This window comes from Pangasianodon hypophthalmus, chromosome 9 (assembly GCF_027358585.1).
Source record: "Pangasianodon hypophthalmus isolate fPanHyp1 chromosome 9, fPanHyp1.pri, whole genome shotgun sequence".
NCBI classification, from domain to species: Eukaryota; Metazoa; Chordata; class Actinopteri; order Siluriformes; family Pangasiidae; genus Pangasianodon; species Pangasianodon hypophthalmus.
The window spans coordinates 15,920,196-15,945,529 of NC_069718.1; the positions used below are offsets into that span (position 1 = coordinate 15,920,196).

A 25,334-nucleotide genomic window follows, 5' to 3' on the forward strand; every position below is an offset into this window, starting at 1 on the left:
ATGAGGTTACAGATTAGCAAATAGTGGTGTGTGTGTGTGTGTGTGTGTGTGTCCAGGAAGAGGAAGATACTTGCTATACATTTAGCTCAGAAAAAGCATATCATGAACAGGAGAAAGCAAGAGAAAGAAGAAAGAAAGCAAGAGAAAGAATTCATATATCTCAAATAATAAACACACCCTTCTTTAGAAAGACATACAGAAAGATATACAGTACAGGTATTTTGCACTTACATATACATAGTAGAGATCTAGATAGCTGACAGAGTGTGCACTTTCTTTTCCTTTTTCACATTTCACATTCTTTTCTTTTTTCTGTTTTTTGTTTCTTTTTTCTTTTATTCAAACAAAACTTACTTGCCTTACTTACTTAAGTGAACTAAACAGCATAATCTAGCAATCTAATGTAACTATTAATTAAGAAAAAAATAATTGTATAAAAATGCTCAATTCTTTTTCTAATCTTTTAAAAATGTTCAACTCTAATATCTGTTTACATGTTACTGCTGTTTCAGAGACAAAACCTAAAGATTGCACTAGGATCACCTTATACTGACAAGCATTCATACAGACCCAGTTTCTCAAATATAATTCAGCTTCTCCCCCTGCACTTCCCCATTATAGCTCTGTCTGTTTCTTCAGAGAAAGAGAGAGAGAGTATGATAAATATAGAAAGTTCATCAGTATGAAAACCCTCTACAATGATGCCACGATGATGTTGTGTAAGCCAGTGTCAGCTCTGAGTGAGAGATGAAAAGAGTAGATCTCCAGTACTGCAGTGTGTATGTGTGTGTGTGTGTGTGTGTGCGTGTTATGCTCCTCTGCACCACTGGGAACAGTAATGAGGGAGACGAGAGTACTATCGATCCATGGTTTCCTTTCTGACTCAGACGTCAAGCTTATTTCTTAGTCTAAGGGCAAGTGTGTATATGTGACTTGCCACTGTGACCTGAATAGGTCTGCGGGTGCGAATATGAGTGTGTGTGTGTGTGTGTGTGTGAGCAGAGAGTGTGACAGCAGAGGTCACAGCATCTAGAAAGTGACATATAAAATGTGCTTTCCCTACTTCTCTCACCTCCCCTCTCCCTCTCTCTCTCTCTCTCTCTCTCTCTTACGGTTGTACATTTCTGCATCAGAGAGAAGCATCTTTTTCTCAGGTACCTTTACAAGCCTGACATATGGGGAGAGAGAGAGAGAGAGAGAGATGATGGAAGACATAATCTGTACATAAATACACAAAATTACAATATTGTACAACCCCATAGTAATGATGTGTATTTTGTGATCATGAACCCTTGCTTCATTCCAAACGGTGCACCACCAAGTGCATAGAGAATGGTTTTGTGTGTGTGTGTGCGTGTGTGTGTGTGTGTGTGTGAGAGAGCATGTTTTTATATCTTGGTGGGGACAAAAGGATAGGAATATCTGACAGTTTTGACCAGTTTTGACCATTTGCCTAATCCCTGTAACTGCTCTCTTTTTATTTTACTAAAACTGCACCTTTTTACAAAAAAAAAAAAAACTGAAAGAGCCAAAAGGTTTCTTTTAAGTTACTGGGTTAGCATTAATTAGCTTAATAATTGTCAGTGTCAGTTGAAGATCCCCACAAAGATAATTAGACAAATATGTGTGTGTGTGTGTTTGTGTGTGTATGTGTGTGTGAGAGAGAGAGGTGCTGAGCTACTGCTGGCTCTATGTAAAACAATCCCAGAGGCCAAGCTCTGACAACTAACCCAGCCTGGCAATGGATGTCCATATACACCAGACGCCAGAGAGAGAAACTGCAAAACTGCACTATTCTTTTTCCATCCAAATGTGCTGACGAAAAGATACACCAGGACAAACCCAAACCCCTGAGGAGTGAAGAAGCAGGGAGGAGAACAGAGGAGAGCAAGTGTGCCTCCAAAAAACTTCTGCAAGTTTTACAAAAAAGCAACATCTCACCACCCTCCTGCCATCCTTTATGTATTTTATGGCAAGTGACTGATACACACCCACACTGTTAAGTTTCCTAAGATAAACTGTGAGATTGGTAAGAATAAGAAGCTTGCAGGGGATTTGAATGCTCCAGGATTGTGGTGGTAACAAGTCTCTGTTGTCAACAAGACTGAAAATAGACTTGAGGCAGAATTGATAAGTGATAACAGTATGCTTAAGGGAATAACATTTATTTTTCCATTTAAATAATAAAAGGAATACAATAAATACAAGTACTATATACTGTATATATATATATATACGCCATAGCAGGCTGTCAGCACGAACACAGAGGAAAGAAACCACACACATTCGGATCAATATAAACCCTCTCTGTCTGAAAATCTCACATACAGACCTTTACATCCTTTCTAACAGCTGGAGAGTGAGCCTCTGCTCTCTCGAGACTCTGTGGCTGAATATTGATTAAAGCAGCGAGAACAAAGGAGGGGAGGTGAAGCCATGATTGTGTGAACTACTAGCTAACTGGTAGCATTAAATGTGTGTGTGTGAGAGAGAGAGAGAGAGAAAGAGAGAGAGTGAAAGAGAGAGAGACAGACCCTTCACTCTATCTATACAGGAAGTTAGCAAAGCTGTGATGGCTAGAAAAAGGTTCCTGATAACCTTGTGTGTGTATGTGTGTGTATACTCCGACAGCGGGTCACATTAACAGCCTCAGTATGGTTGCTCGTTTCACACAGCTCCTGAGTGACCTGGGTTATTTTCTCTTTATCATTCACACACAGGTTTTCCAGCATGGGAAGGGGAAAAGGGATGACTGTGATATTGAATGTTGTGTTTAGGTCATACTGTGTATCATTAAAGAAGGTGGGGTATCTGGTTATATGTTACAAGCAGCACTCCAACTAAATATACTTAATTTTTTTTTCACCCATCCTAGTGCAATGTTGAGAACAGGTCATATGTATATCTCTATTTTACACAATATGAAAATGATCCCTGAGATTATCACTCCCTCTCTCATCTTTTAAAGGATTATTTAATCATTTTTCAGTTCATCTGTTTTTACTGCACCTGAAGTTTATGTAAGTTTGATTATCACTGACAAGAATTTCAACACATTTCTCTGCTTGGACAAAAGAACAGAAAATCTGTTTACTCAAAACTATATATATATATATATATATATATATATATATATATATATATATATATATATATATATATGTGTGTGTGTGTGTGTGTGTGTGTGTGTATTGTGTAGATATTATTTCAATTTCAAAATTTGGATGCTCTCTGCATATGTCCATATACAAATGCATATTCCCCGCCCCATAAACAAATTGCTGGTATTGCTCTATTCTAGCAGTTTTATTTCATTGCCTAATGTTATATGATTTTTTTCCTCTTCCCCGTTGGAAGTATAATGCCCTCAGTGCCACATGAGTCTTACTGGACAGAGGGAAAAGACTGTTGCTGTAGCAAACCAAACATGACAAAGCTGTGATGGGCAAAATAGCATTGAGAAATTCTACACAGCTAATAACATGCTCTCTTTTCTGTCTTATTTAGCCAATTTATTAATCCAAAACTGTTGGTTTCATTAGATTTGACAGAAGGTGTAGCATATTTCAAACTCTACTGGCACTTTAAATAACCCAGGTGTCTTTTACTGTATTGCTTCGGTGTTACTGCTTATCTAAAACAGCTTTGCTAAATAAAAATTCTCTCATGCCTGTTTTATCCTAATACCTTTCTTGTTAGGGTGTAACAGTAGTTTTGAATTTGAAAAGTGATTACTGTGTATTTTACTGACATTCAACAGCTTAGACTTCCATTATAAATGAAATTCTTGTCTGTAGTAATTAGACCCACTGCATATGTGGTGACTAGAAATTAGATTGGAAATGCTACATTATTCCTTTAGTGATCAACAGGAAAGAAACAAAGAACTGAAAAACACAGAAACCGATGACGTCATTAGACAGCTGGGGGCACATCATCCCAGATGACCTTTTTGACCATGTGACCTGATCCTGCCTGACCCTCCTGTGTGTCTGTGTGATCACACTTAATGAGCCCACAACCTGTGGGATCATTAGATGAATCTAAATACACACACACACACACACACACACACACACACAAGTACCCACTCACTCAGGATTTGCTCTTTCAAGAGGCAGCAGCTGAGTTATTCAACCATCTGGTGAATCCCTATTACACACTGTGGACTTAATGTAATAACAGTAATCACATTATCATAGCGCATCACAGCAGCTTTGTCAAATGTGCACAAGAACCCTGTGTGTTGTTGGGGGAAATGATATACTGTCAGATATCACACTGGTAACATACTGTGGTTTTTGACCAACGTGTTTAATCCCCTAAGAGCTGTTTCAGATAAGAAGTGTAGAATGACCAGCTCAGTGTATTGTACCTGTTCCCAGGACAGTTGTGTACTCTCCAGTGTGAATGCTTTAATCAGTGCTGCACAATTCTACAATATTACCTCACATGCTAGAAAAAAATTATATCATCCTGTGCTAATACGAAAAAAGATCACAGTCACACCTATGTAAAGAAAGTGAAGTTGAAAATCAAATTTGATGTTGCTGTCAGTGCTTATAATGATAAAAAAAAAAACAAAAAAAAAACCAGCAATCTTTTTCTGTAATAGACTCACAGCAAGAGGCCTAGTGACAAAATATTTATTCATCCCCATGACTCAGAGAAAAGTCTATAATAATTGCAGCATTAACATTAGTAAAAAGCTTTACAGATATAATCCTGAGTGGTTAATTGATGAATAAAAGTTCATATTTTCCTCATGGTGTCAGGAGGCAGGGAAGAAATCATCTTATGATCTGCAGATGAAAAGAAAAACATCTTATTGATCAATTGGTGCAATTCACAGATAAAGCCTTTTCATTCTTTCATGACTAATTGTACTAATTTTTAAGAATATTATTATGGACCTATCCTTATTTATTTCAGTGCCATAATGTTTTATTTTTTCAAGTTTTCTAGCGACAGTGCTGCCAACTCAAAAAGTTAACATGTAGTCATGCCGTGCCACTGCTAAAGCACAGGAAGGCTGGTGGGGAGATTGTTGGCAGTTTCTAACCAGAGCATGAGTGCGGTAGAATTATACATATATATATATATATATATATATATATATATATATATATATATATATATATATATATATATATATATATATGTGTGTGTGTGTGTGTGTGTATACACAAAAAGAAACTACCAGGGTGAGTCAAATGAAAATCTTTTTTTTTAATTGTTTTAGATTTTTATTTTTTATTGTTGCACAATAAATAATTGTCACATAATTATATCAGGTTTAAGATTGTGCACTGGCTATTGTGCACACTGGATCAGCAGTACATTTTTACTTTTACAACTAGAAATTTAATATACTGTTTCTCTAATTTATGTTGCACTTTTAAGGTTTTCATTTGACTCCCCCGGGGACACTTTTGGTGTTACTGCACACAGTACCACATAGCAGCATCCTGTTTAATTAATCTGACTGATGCATTTGAGTGTGTTTTCCATTTGAAACTGCACATTTTCTGCTGTTGCACATTGCCACCTGTTGCAAGAATTGCTGACTAGGTTCTTAAAATGACCAATAAGAATGAGATCAGTTCATCAGAGCAGATCCTACGATTTGGTGGCCATGCAGAATTGCATTGCCTCATTGTATATAAGAATTAGTGCAACACAAAGAAATCTGCTCAGCCCTAAATCAGCTGCATGTAGTATAAAAAAAGCAACACAAAACTGAATTGTCTCAAAACTAAAACGTAGCTTAGGTAGATCATGGCTACTGAAAGGAAGTGCTAGGAAGATATCAGAATATCAGGAAAGTAATTACAAATTCACAAGAAGTAAACTTTTGGAAGGTCTTAACAATAAACCTGACTGTATTCTTTCTTTTTGTACTGCTCTACAACTTCACCTATCTTCTGCAGTCTGTTATAGGTGCAGCCCTAATGGAGTGACATCCAGGTACATCCCCAGGCTTTGAAGAAGTCCATCTTGCCAGAAATACACACACACACACACACACACACACACATGCACACACACACACACACACACGTGCACACCCACAAGGATTTGGTCACATTGAAAATGAACAGCTGGCAGCTCCTGGCCACAAATTGCTCATAAGATAAATCATCATGGGATTAAAAGCAAACATTGGAGACACACACACACGCAGAGAGAGAGAGAGAGAGAGAGAGAGAGAGAAAGAGAGAGACTGAAGCACTGTACCAGATAACTCCTTACAGTGATCCTTATTAAACAAGCTCTACACAGAAATTAAATATTTAAGAACTGCCTCTTCACACAAAGTATGGTAAAGTCAATGCCATTACAGTGATGTGTTCACTGATGCATTCTCAGGCCACACTTAAACACCACACACACACACACAAACACACACAACCACACACACACACACACACACACACACACACGCACCCTCTTGCATGCACAAGCACCATCTGCGTTGCGGTAATGTGATGCAGGAAAAATACCTCAGGCATACTTACTTATTTATAATTTAATGAATCACTCCTCCCAACACACACACATTCACACACACTCACACACACACACACAAATGTGATAATAGCTAATAGATTCCCATGGGCCAGAAAGGCAGAAACACAGGTTAGAGTGGAGAAAGGACCACTCTGCTGCTCAATGTTACTGCTTTTGGCTATATTGTGCTCCAAAAGTGCCTTCGCCTCATTAGCAGCCTATTGTGTCCTCCGTATAGTGTAGTGCACACAGAGAATGAAACCTGCTATAAAAACACCTCATGCATGTATGAGCCTTGGGGCATTTGTGGAAAATGATGATATCTCCAGCTATGTTACACATTTCACTTGTCAAGTAGCGCTGCTGCAGGCACCTACCCAGCGTAATGCAATAACTTTCCTACATTATACTCTCAATGCAGCATAAATAACAGCATCCAAACGTATACACATATACAATTAAAGTGACAAGTGGATAAACAGAAAGTGCTGAGCGAACGCATGAGTGAACACTGAAGTGTAGTGTCTCATCTTTAAGATTTCTGACAGATGGCTCACTGCAGCCGCAGCGAAAAACTTCATCTCTCAACTATAGGAAGGCATTTGATGAATTTACCAATAAACTGATGATACTTCTGAGGCATTAATTTAGTTATGGTGTAAATTAGAGATTATATGCTTAGATCAACCTCATAAACACCTTCAAAGATATTACAACCAAAGTGATGGTGCATTCCTTAAACACACCCTGAAGATGCTCTCTCCTTACCATAAGAGCATGTTTGCCAGAACCACATTCTTCCTTAATCACACTAATTGACCTGCTCTTTAATTTGTTGTTTAATTGCCTTGCACTGATCGTCCCTTCACACAGCCCTGGCACAAGAGCAGGAGGCCACTGAACCTGAGAACCCGCCTGCTCGCCCAGTGCCACCTGCCAACGACAGGCACTGAGGGGAAGGTAAGATGCAGCAGAGAGCAGATGGCATGCGCACAGGAATTAGATGAGCAGAACATCCCAGCTGAGCCGCACCAAGCTGGAGCAACCACATCCCTCTCTATGCTATTAGAAATTATACCAGAGCCATTACTACACATCAGGGATTTCCTCTCACAGGGTGATGTAAAGGGAGGCAGGAAAAGAAACAGACTGTCTGCAATCGATCAGAGGCAAGATTCAGACTGCATGATCCTGCTGAGTTCCTGTGCATACATTATACCAGAGAGAGAGAAAGATTAGGGCATCCCCTTAAGCTTATTTAAACATTTATTTAATTTGGTGAAAAATCAAATTTACTCAACTTTTTCACCTCCCACAAATGCAAGACATGTTATTGCTTCTTTAGTTTTACACTGGAACTATAAGGTTAATGTAACTAACATCTCACCCCAAATTTTTTTTATTGTAAATATGTCTCATGTCACACAGTGTAAATATACACAACAAACATTTTATAACTGATCCCTATTTTTTCTTAATACCGCGTATACACTTCGACAAATAAGGTCCCCTACTGCAAAAAAATTACATCTCAGTAAGTGGAAATATCTTGAATATAGTCAAATCTATCTATTATATCCTTTTCTAAGACAATAAACAAAATATAAGGTTATTAAACCTATTTTATAGACATTTTGTTTACTAATTTCAAGTCTGAAAGGTCTAACTTTAAGCACTTATTTATCGAAAATATCTACCAATAGAATAAGAGAATGTAAAGCTTGAAATTAGTAATAGGGCCTAGAAATAGGTTTAACAATCATATATTTGGTTTATTGTAATCCTATAATTAATAGGAAATACTATAAATCTGATGATGCACAAGATATTTTTGCTTACTAAAATGTCATTTTTTGGCAGTGTTGTTCATGTCAACTGGACAGTGTGGTTTAGGACAAAAAACTTACTGTATTAAAAAAAAAGAAGATAATATAGTTACACATTAAAGGTTTGTCTATAAATTAATCAATTTTGACTAGATAGCTTTTTTAGTGACTGGCCATCACCATACATGTAGTGATTTTAGGTTGACTAAGCTTGCTTTGTGATAGGATAGGGAACTGAAGGAAATATTTACAGTAAATTCTTTGCTTTTTTTATTTGCGTCTGATTCTATGATCATTTGCTAACGTTTTATGTTCTCTGTCTCTCTACGTATCTCTGACTCTTTGAAAACACCAGTCTGCTGGTTTCCTGACTCACTCTTGCAGTAACAATGTCACTGGAAGTAAATACGATGAAGATTTGGTAATGATTTATGAAGAAGGTTTTGGATCAGATAGACTTCTATTACTTGCTGTCCACACTCACCAGTTCATTTATAGTGAAAAATCTAAAACAGACAACGTTGGACAGCAAATACTATATCATGGCTGACTGATTACGTTTGGGGTAAAGGGAACACTGTGTACATTTCTGCTGAAATATTACTTTAAAAGTCAACAGATCTTTTGTAAGCAAACACCCTCAACTTGCGGTAAAAAGGGTGTGTCCTGGTTTCACTCATCATATTAACACTCAAACTAAAGTAATCAGCTTGTGTGAGAAAAAACACAACAGATTCACATTCTGCTCGCAGCTAATTACAGCAAAGAACATGCCCTAAGTCAGGATGTGCTACTATTAATGGCTATCTTCTATATTTTCTAAATGCAGTTTGGGACTTGCTGAGCAATAGCGCTGTATCTGTGATGCCGATGAAGCTCTAGTTCACACAGAAACCAAAGTAATGGCAACTCATAACAAATATCTGAACACACATAACAGAACATGGACAAATTATTTAAATGCAGAGTCATAGCAAGCACACACAATCTTCACATATGAGTAATCACAGTAATGGCTAGCATGTGAAATTTACACATGTGGTTTTTCGGCACTTCATGTTTCACACATTTTTCACGTGTGTTTTTATTTTCATGTATTTTTTTTTTTTGCATGTGAATTTTTTCACGATTCATTTATTTTTACGTGATTTTTTTCAAATGATCATTTACGCATGATTAATTCATTGTCGTGATTTTTCATGTCATTTATTTTCATATATGATTATTCACACATGAGATTAATTTATTTTCATATGTGATTTTTTTTTATATATAATTCATTCATTTTCACACTTGAAATTTTCTACACACTATTCATTTATTATCACATGTATTTTCTTTTACACAAGAGTCATTTATTTCCATGTGGTCACATATTATACACATGATGTCACATGTGTTATCTTGAGTTCACAGGGCATAGCGTTGAAATGCGCTATCACTTTTTTCTCACATGATCACATATTACACACATAATCATTTTTGTTGTAATAAAATCAGGGAGATTGAAATCATCTGCCATTAAAAAAATTGCCTACACAGGTTACATGAGTCTCCAGAATGAAATGACAGACTCCAGCCTCATTGTGCTTTATTAAAATCTGATGGTGTAATGAAGCTAGACGATATACTCACCTGACAACATTAGCTAATTTAGGCACAGCTGAAGCATTGAAGCAGAGCATCAGCAAACAGAAGCAAATCAGTCATAGCAGGCTCAGGCTTGAGCAAGGCCAGGTTTCAGGTGACATTTGCCCTGGCCAAGCCTGTGTCACCAGAATGCTCTCCTTCTCCACACAGCACAGCTGCTGCATATGAACTCTGATACTGAGTGTACACTACAGCGATCAAATTATAGCAGCCATTTAATTTATTAATCCACTATGGGTGTGCGAATCTGCCAGTGTGGAGTGTCTGCGATGGTACTACCTTACACACTCATATACAATGACTTGCTAATGGAAACAGATTGAGACTACAAACCTGTGGACTCTGCTCTCCTCCACTGCTTGTTATTAAATAATTAAAGAAGAAATCATACATGTAGATTAGCTGGAAATTAAAGTATTTTAGTAGCACTGGATCAGTGACATAATACAAAGCACGTAATAGTGACCTAATACATTATTATTATTATTATTATTATTATTATTATTATTATTATTATCATTTAGGACACGTCACAAAACTAGCCTCTATGCAATAACCAGTGTCACTTTTTGTGAATATTCCTTGGATAAGAGGTACAAGTATAATGTAACAGTGTAAGGTGTGAGTACAGAGACGGGCTACAGGTCATCAGAGAAAGAGCCTCTGTTCCTCAGTAAGTGAGCACTGATTGCAATATTGATGAGCTTAGCTAAAGATAGCTAATAGCTTAATGTTAGATATTGTTTAAATCATGAGCTCCCCCATCGTTTGTTTTAACTTTGTATTGGGTTGCACACTTTGGTGGCTTATTTATTTATTTTCTCCATTTACTTTGCATCTCCAATTATTTGCATTTAAAAGATCCCTTCATTTTTTGTGACTGTAAGGCATACCCTTATTTTGATTTATCCATTTGAGGGAATGAAGGTTTATGAAGGACACTGTGAAATAAAATGATGTATTTTTATTTATTCAAATTATTTAGTTCCTATACTGGATGAATAATTTTGATAAATAATTTTACTATGGAGAAAAATAATTTTGATAAATAATTTTACTATGGAGAAAAATAATTTTGATTTTCATTGTAACCGTTGCTGCGCATATAATAAATATAATAAAGTATGAAAGTTATATAATAGACTTTGTATTTCCTTTGAATACTTTAATTGTAGCTAACGTAATTAATTTAATGCTTGTCAGTGGTAATTGCTAGTCGATGGTAACACCATGCTATATTCTATTTTAAATGACATTCCTGTCTGCTCCTGAAGGAATTCTGACCAATCCCGCCACAATATTTTCATGTCTGTAGTTCAGACCATGAACAGGATAAAACAGTAAAGATGACTGAATATCTCAATGAATAAATAAATCCTCATTTATTCCTGATGTGGTAAATGTGTTTTGCCATATCCAATACACTCCCATGTTAATCAATGTGGCCTTGCTTTGGCCCATGAGCTGATTATCTTTCCACACACTAAGGCAACTTTTTAAATTTTCTACATCAAGCTAGCAATCTCCATTATGTAGCCTTTATTCTCATCTTTACCAGTGATTTCAATCAATCTAGAGGGTCCTACATGATGACATATTCAAGCTAGGGAGGGGAATCCTTAATCAAGTGCTATTTATTTCTATAGTCCCTGCTGAGCTTCATAGAGAAAAGCTTTAATTTAAAGCTAACCGTATAGAACAACAGCTCCATCTAGTGGACAGGGTAGTGAAGTCAAAAAAGGAGCTAAAAAGCCTCAGGTTAAAATTGAGCAATATCAAATCAGCTACATTACTGAAATTAAATAAAGAGCTTAACTAGATTTTCCCTCCAGATGAAATTTTATTTCATTAAACAAAGTGTTTTTGCAAGGTTAAAAAGTATACAAGTGTATGTTTGATAGAAATGCTGTTAAATTCAATTTTAGGTGCAGAAAGCAGATTAAACCACTAAAGCAATGAAAAGATAAATGAGTACGTATGATATAAAGTGTGCGCTTGCTGATTCTGTCCTTCAGTCCTATTCGCTCGGGTTCTGAATCACTATCAGAAGATATTCTTTGTCTGTGAATGAAAAAGAAAATGAAAACTCCTGTTAGTCTGGATATTGTTAAGTCTCTGCATCAACAAAAAATAAATCTACATTTGATATGTAAGGTGGTTTACCAGGTGCCACCATGATCTCATGTTTCTTGGATCTGACGCGCAGAAAAGTGAGGTCATTCTGAGGGTCTATGTCTCGAACTGTACTCCTGGCTTTCATAGCGAGCTGATGAAGTAAGCCTGCATACTGCACTGTGGTGGAATTGTCCAGTGTCGTTCTAATAGGAATACCTGAAAAACATCATAGTCGAGGGTGAGTTTTAATCACATGACAGTGTTTTTAGAAAGAAATGAACATTTTATTCAAAACACAATGGAAAGGAAAACATGGATAATGTATTGAGCAGTCTAATGTCCAAAAATGAGATTTTCCTTATTTGCTTTGATCACAAGATTTGTAATTATTTCAAAAATAGAGAAGTAAGAGAATGTTTTGATAAATTACAGTTTAAGTGCTTCAGTCATAATCTATGATGTAAGTGCTGAAGAAAAACCTTAACATTAATGTACAATTTAACTTACAATGAATGATGTTTTACATAGTTCAACAGTGATAAACTTTGCATCACTAAGAAAAGCCATTAGACTCACTGATTTTACTGTTACAAGCTTTTTTTCACTTGTAAAATCTGTAAATCTGCAAGAACAAAATGCCAGATGCTGACTGCAAATAAAGTGCACAACACATTAAGGCTCTCAAAGTGGGGCCCTTGATGCATAGCCAGAGGGTCTGCAATATTTATTTATTTGTTATAAGTTATTACATCTTTGTATGACTGAGTTATTATAGTTGTTATGCTTTTGACTGGTCACTTGAATTGTACTAGTTTATTTCAAACCTCAATCACTCAAAAATATGTCGCCTATAAATAAGACCAGTTTGGACCTAATGTGATCTGTTGTGGAAAATTTCAGGTATAAAAAGCTCTATGGCTCTAATAAATAGCCAAATTAATATTGCAATAAATAATATGCCTAATATTTCAATATACTCATAAAATAAATGTGTTTTGAGGGTGTCTATGGAATTTATGTCACAGTTAAATGGGTCTCTGGCTGCAAAAACTTTAAGAACCACTGCACTGAGGGAAAGATCCGCATCAGTGCTGTACAGGAAAATCATTTAGAGTTAATAAAGTAATGCTAAAATAAAAAGTAATTCTCTATTGTACTGATTAAATAAATAAAGGCAAAAAAGCAGGTGTGTTACCTTCAGCATTGACAACTATTGTCCCTATAACACCTTTGTGTGCTTGAATCCTCTTCAGTGTTTCCTCCACTTCAGCCTGGAATACAGCAAGAGAGCAAAACAAAGCTCATGTCATAATCTGGTGCAAAACAACATACTTCCACACTAACAAGCTAAATGTGTCTGCAGCTCAGATGTCTCTCTGATCTAACTACATTCAATAGTTTATAGGTTTATATCTGGTACAATTTTCAAGACTAAACTGTAAGCAACGAAGCATTTAAAAGACAGTGCTCCCCTGTAAAGACTGTAAAGATGCTTTAAATCTGAGAAATTAGAGCTCAGCTGTATGGTTAGATTAAAGATCAGCCACTTTACCATGATTCTCTGCAGTCACTGCCCTGTGTGTGTCTTTGTGTTGTGGCTTTTCGTTACTGTGTGGAGACGGAAGTGTGAAGCAGGAAACAGTCGAATAGTTTCACACACCTTTAACATTAAAGACCTTATCTCTTTTTGCAGAGTTTCTCTTTTGCACCTAACCTAAATGATCATGTTTTAAAGTCTTATTTCATAATCTTAACTGGCTGCTGAAAAAAAAGTAAATAAAATACAAACCTTCACAGAATTTGTAATGGTTTTAATGGTTATAATGGGAATTGTATTGGTTTTAATGGAAACTGTAATGCTCCCTGTGGGCCTCTACTGGTATTTTGTTGTCTTCTATTGGTGGCATGTTATGTCTAATGGATACCATTAAGGACCAGTAATGGTAATGGTTTTAATGGTAAGCTGATGGTTTGTAATGGTATTTGTAGTGGAAACCATTAGAATTTCTGTGATGGTTTCTGTACTTTTTTCAGCAAATAAAACATTTAAAATAACCTTTGTATAATTGAATTAAATGAACAAAAATAGAGTAACACCTATATATTTGGTAAATAATAATAATAATAATAATAATAATAATAATACATGTGAACTGAGTTGATGAATAAATATTAAATATGGTCGATAGCTGTCATTTGATTAAATAACTTGTAAGATTATTAGAATAAATGTAAGATGCATTCTGTTGTTCATTAAATAACATTCCTACCAAAAAATTACCATGGATATGTAAAATTTTCTTTGATTTTTAAAAAAAAAAAAAAGGCTATGAAAACGTATGTGAATTTATATGTAATTTGGCCATTAGAAATGTGGTTTTATTTATTTTTTTCCAACTTTTGAGATATTTGTATTACTCCACATCATAGTAACTATTTAAGCAAGGATTTTATCATATTCTAACTGGCACATTGGTGTAGCAGATTGTGCTGCTTTCTCACAGCTCGGGGTCCTGGTGTGATCCTGAGCTCGAGCATTGTCTGTGCAGTGTTTTGCATGTTCTCATCGTGTCCACGGAGGGTTCGTCTGGGTTCTCTGGTTTCCTCCCTCCTCACAAATACATGCAGGTAGGTGGACTGGCTACACTAAAATTGCTGTAGGTGTGAAGGTGTGTGTGCAGTAGACTGGCGTCCCATGCAGAGGCTGTCCCCATGCCGCTACACTCCTGGTGTTCCTGTGCTCCAGACCCTGACCAGGATATGGAGGTAGGTTACTAAAGATGGATGAATGAATGAATTGGTGTAACTTTTATCTAATTTTATCATATTTTTATTAACTCATAACACCCTTTTATTTTGAAAAGTGAAACCAATGCTGCTGAGTTCACACTGTTCCAGTAACTCAATGGTGGAAAATACTCTTCATGAAAGCAGCAGTGGCTGGTTTCTGTTAGGTGCTTCATGTCAGTGAACTGGTTTGGTTTTGGTTTTAATGGTTTTGGACAAATAGACCCCCAGTGTAAAGATGAGCAGAAGGACATTAGAGTGCTCAGGCCGGTGGTGCTGGACTCTTTGTGTACTTGTGCTCAGACTTTCAGCAGAACAGGTTTGAGCACAGAACAAAAAACCGAGATACAGAAAGTTGTTGCAAGTTGGAGCCAAAGTGCTGTCATCCACATCAGCGGTGAGGGCTTGCTTTTTAATGATTATGTTGCCAAATGGTCTGCATAACATATACAGCATTCAAAAACCTGCTGGAACCGGAAGAGAAGCAGGACACACTACTGTCTAGACTCTGCATTGGACACACTACTCTCAATATCACACTTTTATTATTATTAATGAACATGAATCTGGTAATTGTGTAAATATTATGATGGTAAAACATGTGATATTAAACTGTGGAGCATATGAAAGAGAACGAGCTCAATTAGTAGGAGAATTTATTTATAAATGTATTATTGGAAATAAGGAACATGTCACTTAAAATTATTTTGAATAATGCCCCCAAACAGTTTAGAGTTTACAACCCACTTATACATTATTTAAGAATAACAGGCTTGATTAATAGGATTATTAATTTTTAATAGGATAATTCTTTTTTTTTTTTTTTTTTTAATTTCCCTCCACAATGCTCCACACTCCAGCCCAGTAGGTGGCAGGAAATGCACCTTTAAAAAGATAAAAATTAAATGAATGGATGAATGAATGAATGTTTTCCCTCATGAGGTTCATGTTTACCCTGCAGGTGGTGAGCCCCGGGGTGTGTGTGTGCATGGGGCAGAGAGCGGTGTGTTGGTGTCGGAGAGTGAAGGATGTGAAGATGCTCTCCTCACTGAGAGCTTTTTAATCCTCCGCTTTTCTCACACTGTCAAGTGCTGGAGTTTACACAGAAACAGCAGAGAGCTTGTTTGGAGTGAAGAACTGAACACCACTGAAAAGACTGGTAATGTGATTATATCCAGTGCTGTGTGCTGTGAGTCTGTCTCCAGTCTCTTGGATAAGTAGTGAACTGTATTCCACAATTTACGTAGAGTAGCGATTCTCAACCTTTTTTTTTTTTTTTTTTTTTTGCAGACAGTCTCCTTTAACTGTAAAATAAAGTCCAATAATCTGCCTATTCAGATATTACACTGCAGAAAGTGTCTTCTTAACAAGTGAAAATATCTTGAATATAGTCAGATTTTTGTAGTATGTCTTCATATGAGATTACAATAAACCAAATATAAGATCATTAAACCTAATTTTGGACATTACTCATTTCAAGCTTGTAGTTTTCTTATTCTGTTGGCAGATAATTTTGCTTCTTTTTTTTTAAATAAATGCTTAAAATAAGTAAAATTATCTGCCAATAGATCAAGACTGTTTCAAGCTTGAAATGAGCACAAATGGCTTGAAATAGGTTTAATAAACTTACATTTGGTTTATTGTAATCTTATAATAGGAAATATTAGATAAATTTGATTATATTCAATGTATTTCAACTCGAAGTCATTTTTTGCAATGTAGGCTCAATATTCACATTTGTACAATAATATTCTAGTTATTTACTGAAGCCATAGAGCTTTTTATTCTAGGGAATTTCACCAACAGAACGCATTAGGTCCAAGTTCACATGATTTACTTATTGTGGTTTGGATTAAGCATATTCAAATCAAGTGACCCATCAAACTGGCTAATAACTATAAAAACTCAATACATATAATATTAATATGGTCATACGAGTGAGTTGGGATTTCCAGCACAGTAACAATCTTTTTAATTTGCAGACTCCCTGGTTATGCTTCCTGGACCCCATTTTGAGAATCAGTGGCTTAGAGCATTCATTCATTCATTCATTCATTATCATCAGTAACCGCTTCATCCTGGTCAGGGTTGCAGAGGATCTGGAGTCTATCCCAGGAACCCTGGGCAGTGGATATGACTCAAGCTGCAAAATGTACTTAGGCAGTCATCAGTATACCCTGACACAGAGCCAAAATATTACCTGTGTGTGGGAAACACTGCTTCAGAATGACCTGGATAGCTGAAAATCCTCAGAGATTTTAGTACAGAGCTTCACAGTTCAGTCCTTCAAAGCCTTCATTCAGCCTTTATTTTACTGACATCCACTTCGTAAGAAGCTAATCGTAGCCCAGCTAATCAGCATTGAATAGCCCTTTTTACGGGCTTCAAATGTAGTTTTAGCTGTATAAAAACATGGACTGGCTGCTGGGGGTCCCTCAGGACTGGGTTGAGAAGCTCTGTTTTAGTGAAACTGTTTTGAAAAGTAAAAGCATTCTATGAATATTGCATTGTATGCATTAGTATCTTCAGAGCCCTTATCTAACTGTGGTATTTATTTCATTGGAAAGGGAATGCTCTACAGTTACCGTTGGTCCCAGGGGGATATATAGGCTCCAAACCTCCATTTTTTCGGCCGCTCCCTCCACATCTGCAGGCAGTGAGCCTGGCACTGGGCACTGAACACGCTGTTCTACTCACGGCCTCTGGGACTGTTTACACCTGGGGACATGGCAGGTGAGAGCCAATATCCTAAAGAAAAAAAAAGATCTAAAATTGTTTTTTTTAAATGAATGAATGATTAGCACTAACTAAACAGACTATTTTCCGCCATGGGAAAGTTTTCAAGACAGTGGACAAACTGCATTTTCTTGTATTATGAACTTTAGGATAGAGAAAAAGAGTGAGGTGAGGGAAAGACTTTTTATAGCTGCTCTAACATAAGTGATAATAGAAATTAAGTTGTCTCATGGACTTACTACATTAAAGATAACTAAAATTGTTAAAAGTTTGACAATGTTAATTGTTGCCAATGTGATGCCGTTTAAGAGGAATAAAACATCCCATCCTGTCATTTTTCTATAATAGCAGAATGTCCATTCGTGTTTTATTTCTTATTTACTCAATGTTGTAGACCTTTCACCTTTTCCATACTTACACGTGGTTTACACACTTGTAATATTTCCCATTCCTGTTTGCATAGCTTTGTATTCTTACCTTTTCTCGCACCATACCCCTTAACGCACACTGTTAAATGGATGAGATGACAGTAAAGTTGCCATGGCTTATCTTGTTGCTTTGGCAGTCATGGTCAGCTGGGTCATGGCACTCTGGTGTCAGGGGATGAGCCTCGAGCAGTAGAGGCTCTGTGCGGAGTCCCGATGAAATCTGTCGCTGCAGGAGGCTGGCACTCAGCATGCATCAGTGGTGAGAATGAAACTCCTCCTTCAATTCCAGTAGTACAGTTTCTACATAACTATTCATAGTGTTTCATAAAAACTGTAGATTATTGGCAGTTTTTAAATATATTATTTTTTATTTCATATTAATTAACACATACTTGGAGAATGCCCTTTTTGTCTGTGTTTTTTTTTTTTTTTTCTTTCCTCCATTTCGCTGTAAACAAGTAGCACGGATTTGGGAGCTCAAATATTCTGGAACACAGATTAGGCAAGCCAGTGCTGATCTCCACAAATACAATATCCACTGTCAGGGAATTAATTTTTAAAAAATCTTTTATTTATTGAGGCCCTTGTTAGAATACAGAAATAATAAACCATTGTAATTCCTGCTGAAATTGTGAAAAATGTTTTGGGCAAAGATGGGAGATTTTGTAACTTGTTTGGACCTTCTTAATTATTAATTAAAACTAATTAAGTCTTTATGAACACATTTTAAATTCAATAATGATAATAATAATACATTAAAAGAACTTCATATATTGCATTTAATGTCACAAAATAGAATTTCAGTATGCATTTTAATATTGTTGTCAGTGTAGTGTGCATTTTTATTTGTGGGCTGCCTGTCATAGATGTGTAGTTTGTAAATCTTCTCTATACTTTAATAATGTAGATTGCATTAACACTGCATTCTTTTTTTACATTAGAAATGACTTGGCGCTGGTCTGTATCAGCTGATGCTGTGATTTTCTCAACACATACAGTTGAGGTCAAAAGTTTACAGCCCCCTTTCAGAATCTGCAAAATGTTTATTATTTTACCAAAATAAGAGGATCATACAAAATGCATGTTATTATTTATTTAGTGCTGACCTGAATAACGTATTTCACATAAAAGATGTTTACATATAATAGTTGAATTTATAAAAATGACCCCATTCAAAAGTTTACATCCCCTTGATTCTTAATACTGTGTTGTTACCTGAATGATCCACAGCTGTGTTTTTTTGTTTACTGATAGTTGTTCATGAGTCCCTTGTTTGTCCTGAACAGTTAAACTGCCCGCTGTTCTTCAGAAAAATCCTTCAGGTCCCACAAATTCTTTGGTTTTCCAGCATTTTTGTGTATTTGAACCCTTTCCAACAATGACTGTATGATTTTGAGATCCATCTTTTCACAATGAGGACAACTGAGGGACTCATATGCAACTATTACAGAAGGTTCAAACGCTCACAGATGCTCCAGAAGGAAAAACCATGCATTAAGAGCCGGGGGGTGAAAACTTTTTGAATTTGAAGATCGGGGTAAATTTAACTTATTTTGTCTTCTGGGAAACATGTAACTATCTTCTGTAGCCTCTGAAGGGCAGTACTAAGTGAAAAAATACAATATTTAGCAAAATAAGAAAAATCTACACATCTCCATTTTGTTCAAAGGTTTTCACCCCCCGGCTCTTAATGCATGGTTTTTCCTTCTGGAGCATCTGTGAGCGTTTGAACCTTCTGTAATAGTTGCATATGAGTCCCTCAGTTGTCCTTTAAATTTATTTAAATTGAACAGGGTCATTTTTATAAATTCAGCTATTATTTTCTCTTGTGGACTATGTCTAAACATCTTTTATGTGAAATATCTTATTCAGGTCAGCACTAAATAAACAATAACGTGCATTTTGTATGATCCCTCTTATTTTGGTAAAATAATGAACATTTTGCAGATTCTGAAAGGGGGATGTAAACTTTTGACCTCAACTGTATGCTGTGTTATATAAACTATTAATTTTAATTGTGGGGAAAAAAAATCACCATGCCATGCTGCATAACATTCCAGCACTCCAATTCACTTACTGCATTCCTGGAACCTACTATAAAAAAAACTAATGATTAACCTTTGCCTTCTCGGACTCAGATTTTTCCTGGCACTCTGTTCATTTATTTGATTAAGGTGACCCAACTACAGGAATTGAACCAAACATATCAGGTATTCTGGGTGACGTTTATTTGTAGATGTGAGCAGCTAAACTGACCGGTGAGATGTAAACTTAGCCAAATAACAGGTGTAGTGCTGCATTCTGGTTATTGGTGCTGTCGAACAAAAGGAAAAGAGAAATGCTGGATGCAATGCGCAAACTGTTTTAAACAAATTACTTTAGTTATATAATTAGTTATACTTAAAATGCATTATACTAACTAGTAAAACTATTATAACTAGTTATAATTATCTCATAATTTATCATGTTCTCCTTGCTCAGGTGATTGTTGTGATTTCTGTGTGCACTTGGCGAAGATTTGTTTACCTTTTCTTTCTGAACAATGAATTAAAGTACATTTCCCTGCATGCCCTTCTTCCAGTGATTTTTTTACTTTTTCATTTATTTATGTACCAAACCATAGCAAATAACAAACAAACCAAAAGTATCAGTTTTGCTCTGATTCAGATTCAGTAAATAGGTATGAAAACATCCTAAAAGGCAGTAAAGCACTGTGCAAAGGTAGGGTGATTAACCAGATGTGTTAATGTGCACAGCTGGCGGAGATCTGTATGTATGGGGCTGGAACGAGAGCGGCCAGATTGGCCTTCCATCGAAAGGCCTCAGAGAGGAGAGTCAGAGAGAAGAGGAAAGCATTGGTGAGTCAGGCTTAAAACTCTTATTTTACACACCCACTGTCTCTCTCTCTCTCTCTGCCAGTCTGTATTCTTCTCTTTCTGATATATATGTTTCTGTATAGAGAAAGACAAACTGAAGGGGAACAAAAAGGAAGACAAGGGCACCAGTGATGTGTTCATCTCAATTCAAGCGTTCCCGGCTCTGGTGGATGTATCGGAAGTGTCTGAAATTAACAAGGTCAGCTGTGGATCCCGTCATACAGCGGCCATCACGAGTAAGATTCTGTAACGTCTCTTTCCTGTTGTTTATATTTTATTGAATCTGATGGTGTTGGAATTATTTAAATGTATTTATTTCTTTAGGCACTGGTGATCTCTACACCTGGGGATGGGGTAAGACATTTTACTTTCTAGACTGTGGACTAATAAATATGGTGGACTGATCTGATGAGCTCCTCTTTTCCTTCTGAAACAGGTCACTATGGCCAGTTAGGTCATGGTTCAAGATGCAGTTCAGATGAACCAAAAATTGTGGACTTTTTCTCAGATGGTAGAATGAGTGTGGAAGATGTTGTCTGTGGATTATGGAACACGTTTGTGTCAGCAGTTCCAAGGGACCGTGTCCCATCATGACCCACACGCACAGTACTGTATCTCCTGCCTAAGGACCTTTCACTTTTGTTAAGCACTCAGCAGCACAGAAATAAAGGAAAAGTACAAGCATTTATCAAATATACAAATACATTTCCAAAGAAAAAAGTGAGAAATAAGAGTTCGGCAGAGATATTCAAAATCTTTGCAATTACAAAGGCAGCTGAAATACAGTAAACCACAATTAACATGTTACATTAGTACTGCTGGGAGAAGAGCAAAGTGCACACGTGTTGAAAACAAGCTGGATGGGGAAAAGATGTCTTTGGTTCTCTGTAATCTTCACAGCACAATCTTGAATGAACTGGAAAGTACAATGTTTAGTTATTAAATGACACAAAAGACATGAAGGTACCTGGAGTTAAAAGATCAAATACAGTAAAACTAGGTTTCTTACCTAACAAAATCTGGAGACCTGGAGATAACATGCTGAAATTCTGAGAGATTTACAGTCCCATCTTTATCAATGTCTGATTCCTCAAGAATCTGTAAATTCAAAATTGTGCTCATTACAAGAGCAGACAGCTTTTTCTAAATCTCTTACAGCAGCAAAGGAACAAAAGGTCTAACTGTAATAATGATAAAAGATTAAGTGTGTGTGTGTGTGTAGCATACTCACATTGTTTATGAGCTGATTCATTTCCTCAGAAGTGAGTCTCGTGTCTGTGGACTCCCCAGTCAGACAGTTCACCAACTTCTTGAGATCTTCGTAATCAAGTGTCCCATCATCGTCAAAATCTGGGATGATTAAGTAATACTAAATCAATTCCTAATATTTCTTTCACACAAATTAATTTTTTAATTTTTATTGTTTAGCTAAATGGACTTCAGCTCGAATATTTGGCCTCTATTTTAGTAACCTGTATGGTTAGTAAAGCATGAAAAAAGAGGAAATAAAAGTATACAAGTCATTATACATTCATTGGTCATTTTATTAGGAGCATCTGTACACCTACTCGTTCATGCTATTACCCAAACAGCCAATCATGTGGCAGCAGTGCAGTGTATAAAATCAAGCAGATACAGGTCAAGAGCTTCAGCTGCTGTTCAAATCAAACATCAGTATGTAGGACAAATTTGATCTCTGTGACTTTGACTGTGGCATGGTTGTTGGTGTCAGACGGGCTGGTTAGAGTAATTCAGAACTGCTGATCTCTTGGGATTTTCACACGCAACAGGCTCTAGAGTTTACACAGAATGGTGTTTATGATACAGCAGTTTGAAAAATACTCAAACCAGCCTGTCTGGCACCAACCAAGTTATAGTCATAGTCACTGAGATTACATTTTGCATGAATGGACAGGTGTTCCTAAAACGTGAGTGTATTTGGCCTTTATTTTTAATGATCTGCATGGTTAAGAAGTGTCACAATGAGAGGGAATAAACATAAAAACTTTATTTAGAAAGGCAATTTGTTACTAAAATATAAATCAAGCCTTACCGAAAATTCTGAAAGCATAGTGTGATTTGATTTCAAGCGTTGCTGAATCGCTGAAGGCGCTCAAGAGATCCAAGAAGTCTTCAAAGCTTATGCTCCCATCCTTCGTATCTGAGGTGGAGAAGACGTGGCAGATCCTTGTTCGAAAGGGATTGGACTAGATCATAGGCAAAAAAAAAATCATTGCACACAATTATCCACAGACACTGGGTGTATGTTTACATAGAAATAACAGAAAGATCATTCAAGGGGTTTATGACAAAATATGATTACATTACTGAAGGCTATTGTATATCAGGTTACTGAAATGAAATTTCATTGTTGAGACAAGATTGTGATAATCTGACAACTAAAATTTCACACACTATACTTCAGTAATTTAAATGGGTGATCCCCAGCCCTCCATATTATATTGTCTATGCACTATTACACCTGATTCAACTCCTCAACAAGTCCATACAGAATACATGTGCATCATCTGTCAACTGATTACTCAAATCCAGTGTAATGTCAACTGAAACACACTGACTGGTTGAGGAAACAGCACTCTTCTGATTGGTTAAGGGAAATAAACCTAGTCATGATTTTTTTTTTTTTCTTCTCACCTTGAGCTCTGGCAAAGCACAAATTTTATCCATGGGTACCCGGGAACTGAGTTGTTGCCTCTCATTTCTGTTCAGGAGTTCAGTGAATCTCTTGTGCGCCCTAGACAACAGATTGTTGAACCACAAGCAGTTAAAAACAAACTTTACTCTGCTGTAGTTAAGGTATGACCTGTGGGAGATTGGCTGTTGATGAATACTGTTCATCAGCTGTTGGGTAACATTACTAAAAACCAAAGTTCTTATCAGATATTCAAGTGACGCACATTAACTTCAGACATTTCTGAATGAAGGCTGTAACTCAGAATGAGGCTGTACTTGAGTGTAATAGACAGATTCAGTGTTTGTTTTACTTACAGTAGAATTTCTTGTTTACTGAGGAACGTGAGCTCCTAAACACAAAGCAACAGAGTTACACGGTGTCAAATGTACCTTTAGCACTCTACAGCACTCATATGGACTGATGGGTTACTACCGGAAACAAGGCTTGTCTTTACACTTTTATGAAAAAAAAGGATATATAAAACAAATAGCAACTTATTAAAAAAAAAATTGTAAACTAATACCAACAAGACCCACTTAATTTATACTAGTGTCATAGCTTCCACTGCTAACAGTTAACTTAGCTAGCTTTCTGACACAAAGTAATTACACTAAATCTAATATTTACCTGATACTCCGACAACTGATCCTTGGGTAATTTAGTGGCTGTGGCTCCCATAACGGTAAAAAACGTTACTTGTCAGACGAGGTTAGAGCTGTTATGGTTATTTTTAGCTAACAAACTTTACCACTGAGGCGAACTCTACTTCCTCTTCCTGCCTACGTGTGAGTTTCCATGGAAACGATTTTGCATAGAAGTGCGAAGTTCAGTGATAATACACTTATGCTTTCATTCCATTTTTACAAAAGGCGGAAACATTAAATCAAAAATATTTATAAACATTTTATATAATAGACATTTTTCCAGGTATATATTAGCATGTTTTTAATCTAAAGGGGACCAAAAAAAAAAAAAAAAAAAAAACGAAACAAAACTCATTAACAGGTTATCTATTGATCCAATAATATAAACACAAAAATTTATAGTAGAATGGGTTATGAAATAATTAAAAGTGTTTTTAGTTTTAAACTCACTCTATAATCGATTTTGTATTTCAATAAAACAGAAAACAGTGACAAGCTAAAAAAAAAAAGATAAGATAAGATAAATGAAGAAGTTTTTTTAACTTTAATATTAACTATATTATTCCTTCTTTTATAAAATACTGGCCTGTTTTATTTTTCCTATTCTCACTTTCTGTGTTTTATCAATCCAAACACATATTTAGTCTTCCTGTTGTGTGCGTGTCGATGAACACCAATCAGCCGTGTTCACAGCTTAGCTTATTTGCATTTAGTGACGCCCACAAAACTCCATATAAGGTAAAGCTCCCAGAGAGCCAAAAGCACAAAATGAGGACAAAACGGTGAAAGAAAAGGAATTTCTCAGAAGTATATTTGTCAGAGCCTTCCTTACTTCTCTTACATTATTTGAATGACCGTTCTGTTATTTATATGTAAACATACACCCAAAATCTATTGATAATCCTATGCAGTTCTTTGACCACACAATCTAGTCCCATCAATTTCGAAAAAGGATCTGCCATGTCTTCTCCACCTCAGAAATGAAGGACGAGAGCTCGAGCTTTAAAGACTTTCTGGGACCCCTTGAGCACCTTCGGCAATTCAGCAGCACTTGAAATCGAAACACA

At 36.3% G+C, this 25,334-nt stretch overlaps 3 protein-coding genes across 4 annotated transcripts; 1 reads left to right on the forward strand and 2 right to left on the reverse strand.

Moving 5' to 3' along the window:
• Positions 1-11,802: 11,802 nt before the first annotated feature.
• On the reverse strand, positions 11,803-13,775 carry LOC113529995 (dynein light chain roadblock-type 2). The gene is made up of 4 exons (XM_026919648.3): positions 13,654-13,775; positions 13,297-13,372; positions 12,150-12,317; positions 11,803-12,047 (listed from the first exon to the last, which is right to left on the reverse strand). Exons 1-4 carry the CDS (start codon positions 13,654-13,656, stop codon positions 12,004-12,006), a joined length of 291 nt encoding a protein of 96 aa, XP_026775449.1. The 5' UTR covers positions 13,657-13,775; the 3' UTR covers positions 11,803-12,003.
• Positions 13,776-14,974: 1,199 nt separating this feature from the next.
• On the forward strand, positions 14,975-21,846 carry LOC113530018 (RCC1 domain-containing protein 1). 2 transcript variants are annotated; one of them, XM_026919685.3, is made up of 8 exons: positions 14,975-15,285; positions 15,850-16,077; positions 17,456-17,621; positions 18,190-18,311; positions 20,809-20,910; positions 21,012-21,164; positions 21,253-21,282; positions 21,365-21,846. In XM_026919685.3, exons 1-8 carry the CDS (start codon positions 15,063-15,065, stop codon positions 21,520-21,522), a joined length of 1,182 nt encoding a protein of 393 aa, XP_026775486.3. In that variant the 5' UTR covers positions 14,975-15,062; the 3' UTR covers positions 21,523-21,846. The 2 variants fall into 2 exon arrangements, with proteins under 2 accessions (XP_026775486.3, XP_026775487.3); XM_026919686.3 differs by having other exon boundaries at positions 15,850-16,047.
• cib1 (calcium and integrin binding 1 (calmyrin)) lies at positions 21,594-24,427 on the reverse strand. The gene is made up of 7 exons (XM_026919687.3): positions 24,251-24,427; positions 23,938-23,972; positions 23,584-23,683; positions 22,982-23,135; positions 22,160-22,278; positions 21,938-22,026; positions 21,594-21,844 (listed from the first exon to the last, which is right to left on the reverse strand). Exons 1-7 carry the CDS (start codon positions 24,299-24,301, stop codon positions 21,823-21,825), a joined length of 570 nt encoding a protein of 189 aa, XP_026775488.1. The 5' UTR covers positions 24,302-24,427; the 3' UTR covers positions 21,594-21,822.
• Positions 24,428-25,334: the final 907 nt, after the last annotated feature.

Excerpts from the sequence above, each read along its gene's own strand:
- LOC113529995 (XM_026919648.3), bottom strand. Across the intron at positions 12,318-13,296 it reads AATAGTTGTCAATGCTGAAG|GTATTCCTATTAGAACGACA; the intron begins GTAACACACCTG and ends GATGTTTTTCAG. Across the intron at positions 12,048-12,149 it reads TGAGATCATGGTGGCACCTG|ACAAAGAATATCTTCTGATA; the intron begins GTAAACCACCTT and ends TTTCATTCACAG.
- LOC113530018 (XM_026919685.3), top strand. The coding sequence starts at position 15,063 with ATGTCAGTGAACTGGTTTGGTTTTGGTTTTAATGGTTTTGGACAAATA. Across the intron at positions 15,286-15,849 it reads TGCTGTCATCCACATCAGCG|GTGGTGAGCCCCGGGGTGTG; the intron begins GTGAGGGCTTGC and ends TTTACCCTGCAG. Across the intron at positions 16,078-17,455 it reads TATATCCAGTGCTGTGTGCT|GGAATGCTCTACAGTTACCG; the intron begins GTGAGTCTGTCT and ends TTCATTGGAAAG.
- cib1 (XM_026919687.3), bottom strand. The coding sequence starts at position 24,301 with ATGGGAGCCACAGCCACTAAATTACCCAAGGATCAGTTGTCGGAGTAT. Across the intron at positions 23,136-23,583 it reads GTGCTTTGCCAGAGCTCAAG|TCCAATCCCTTTCGAACAAG; the intron begins GTGAGAAGAAAA and ends CCTATGATCTAG. Across the intron at positions 22,279-22,981 it reads CTATGCTTTCAGAATTTTCG|ATTTTGACGATGATGGGACA; the intron begins GTAAGGCTTGAT and ends TAATCATCCCAG.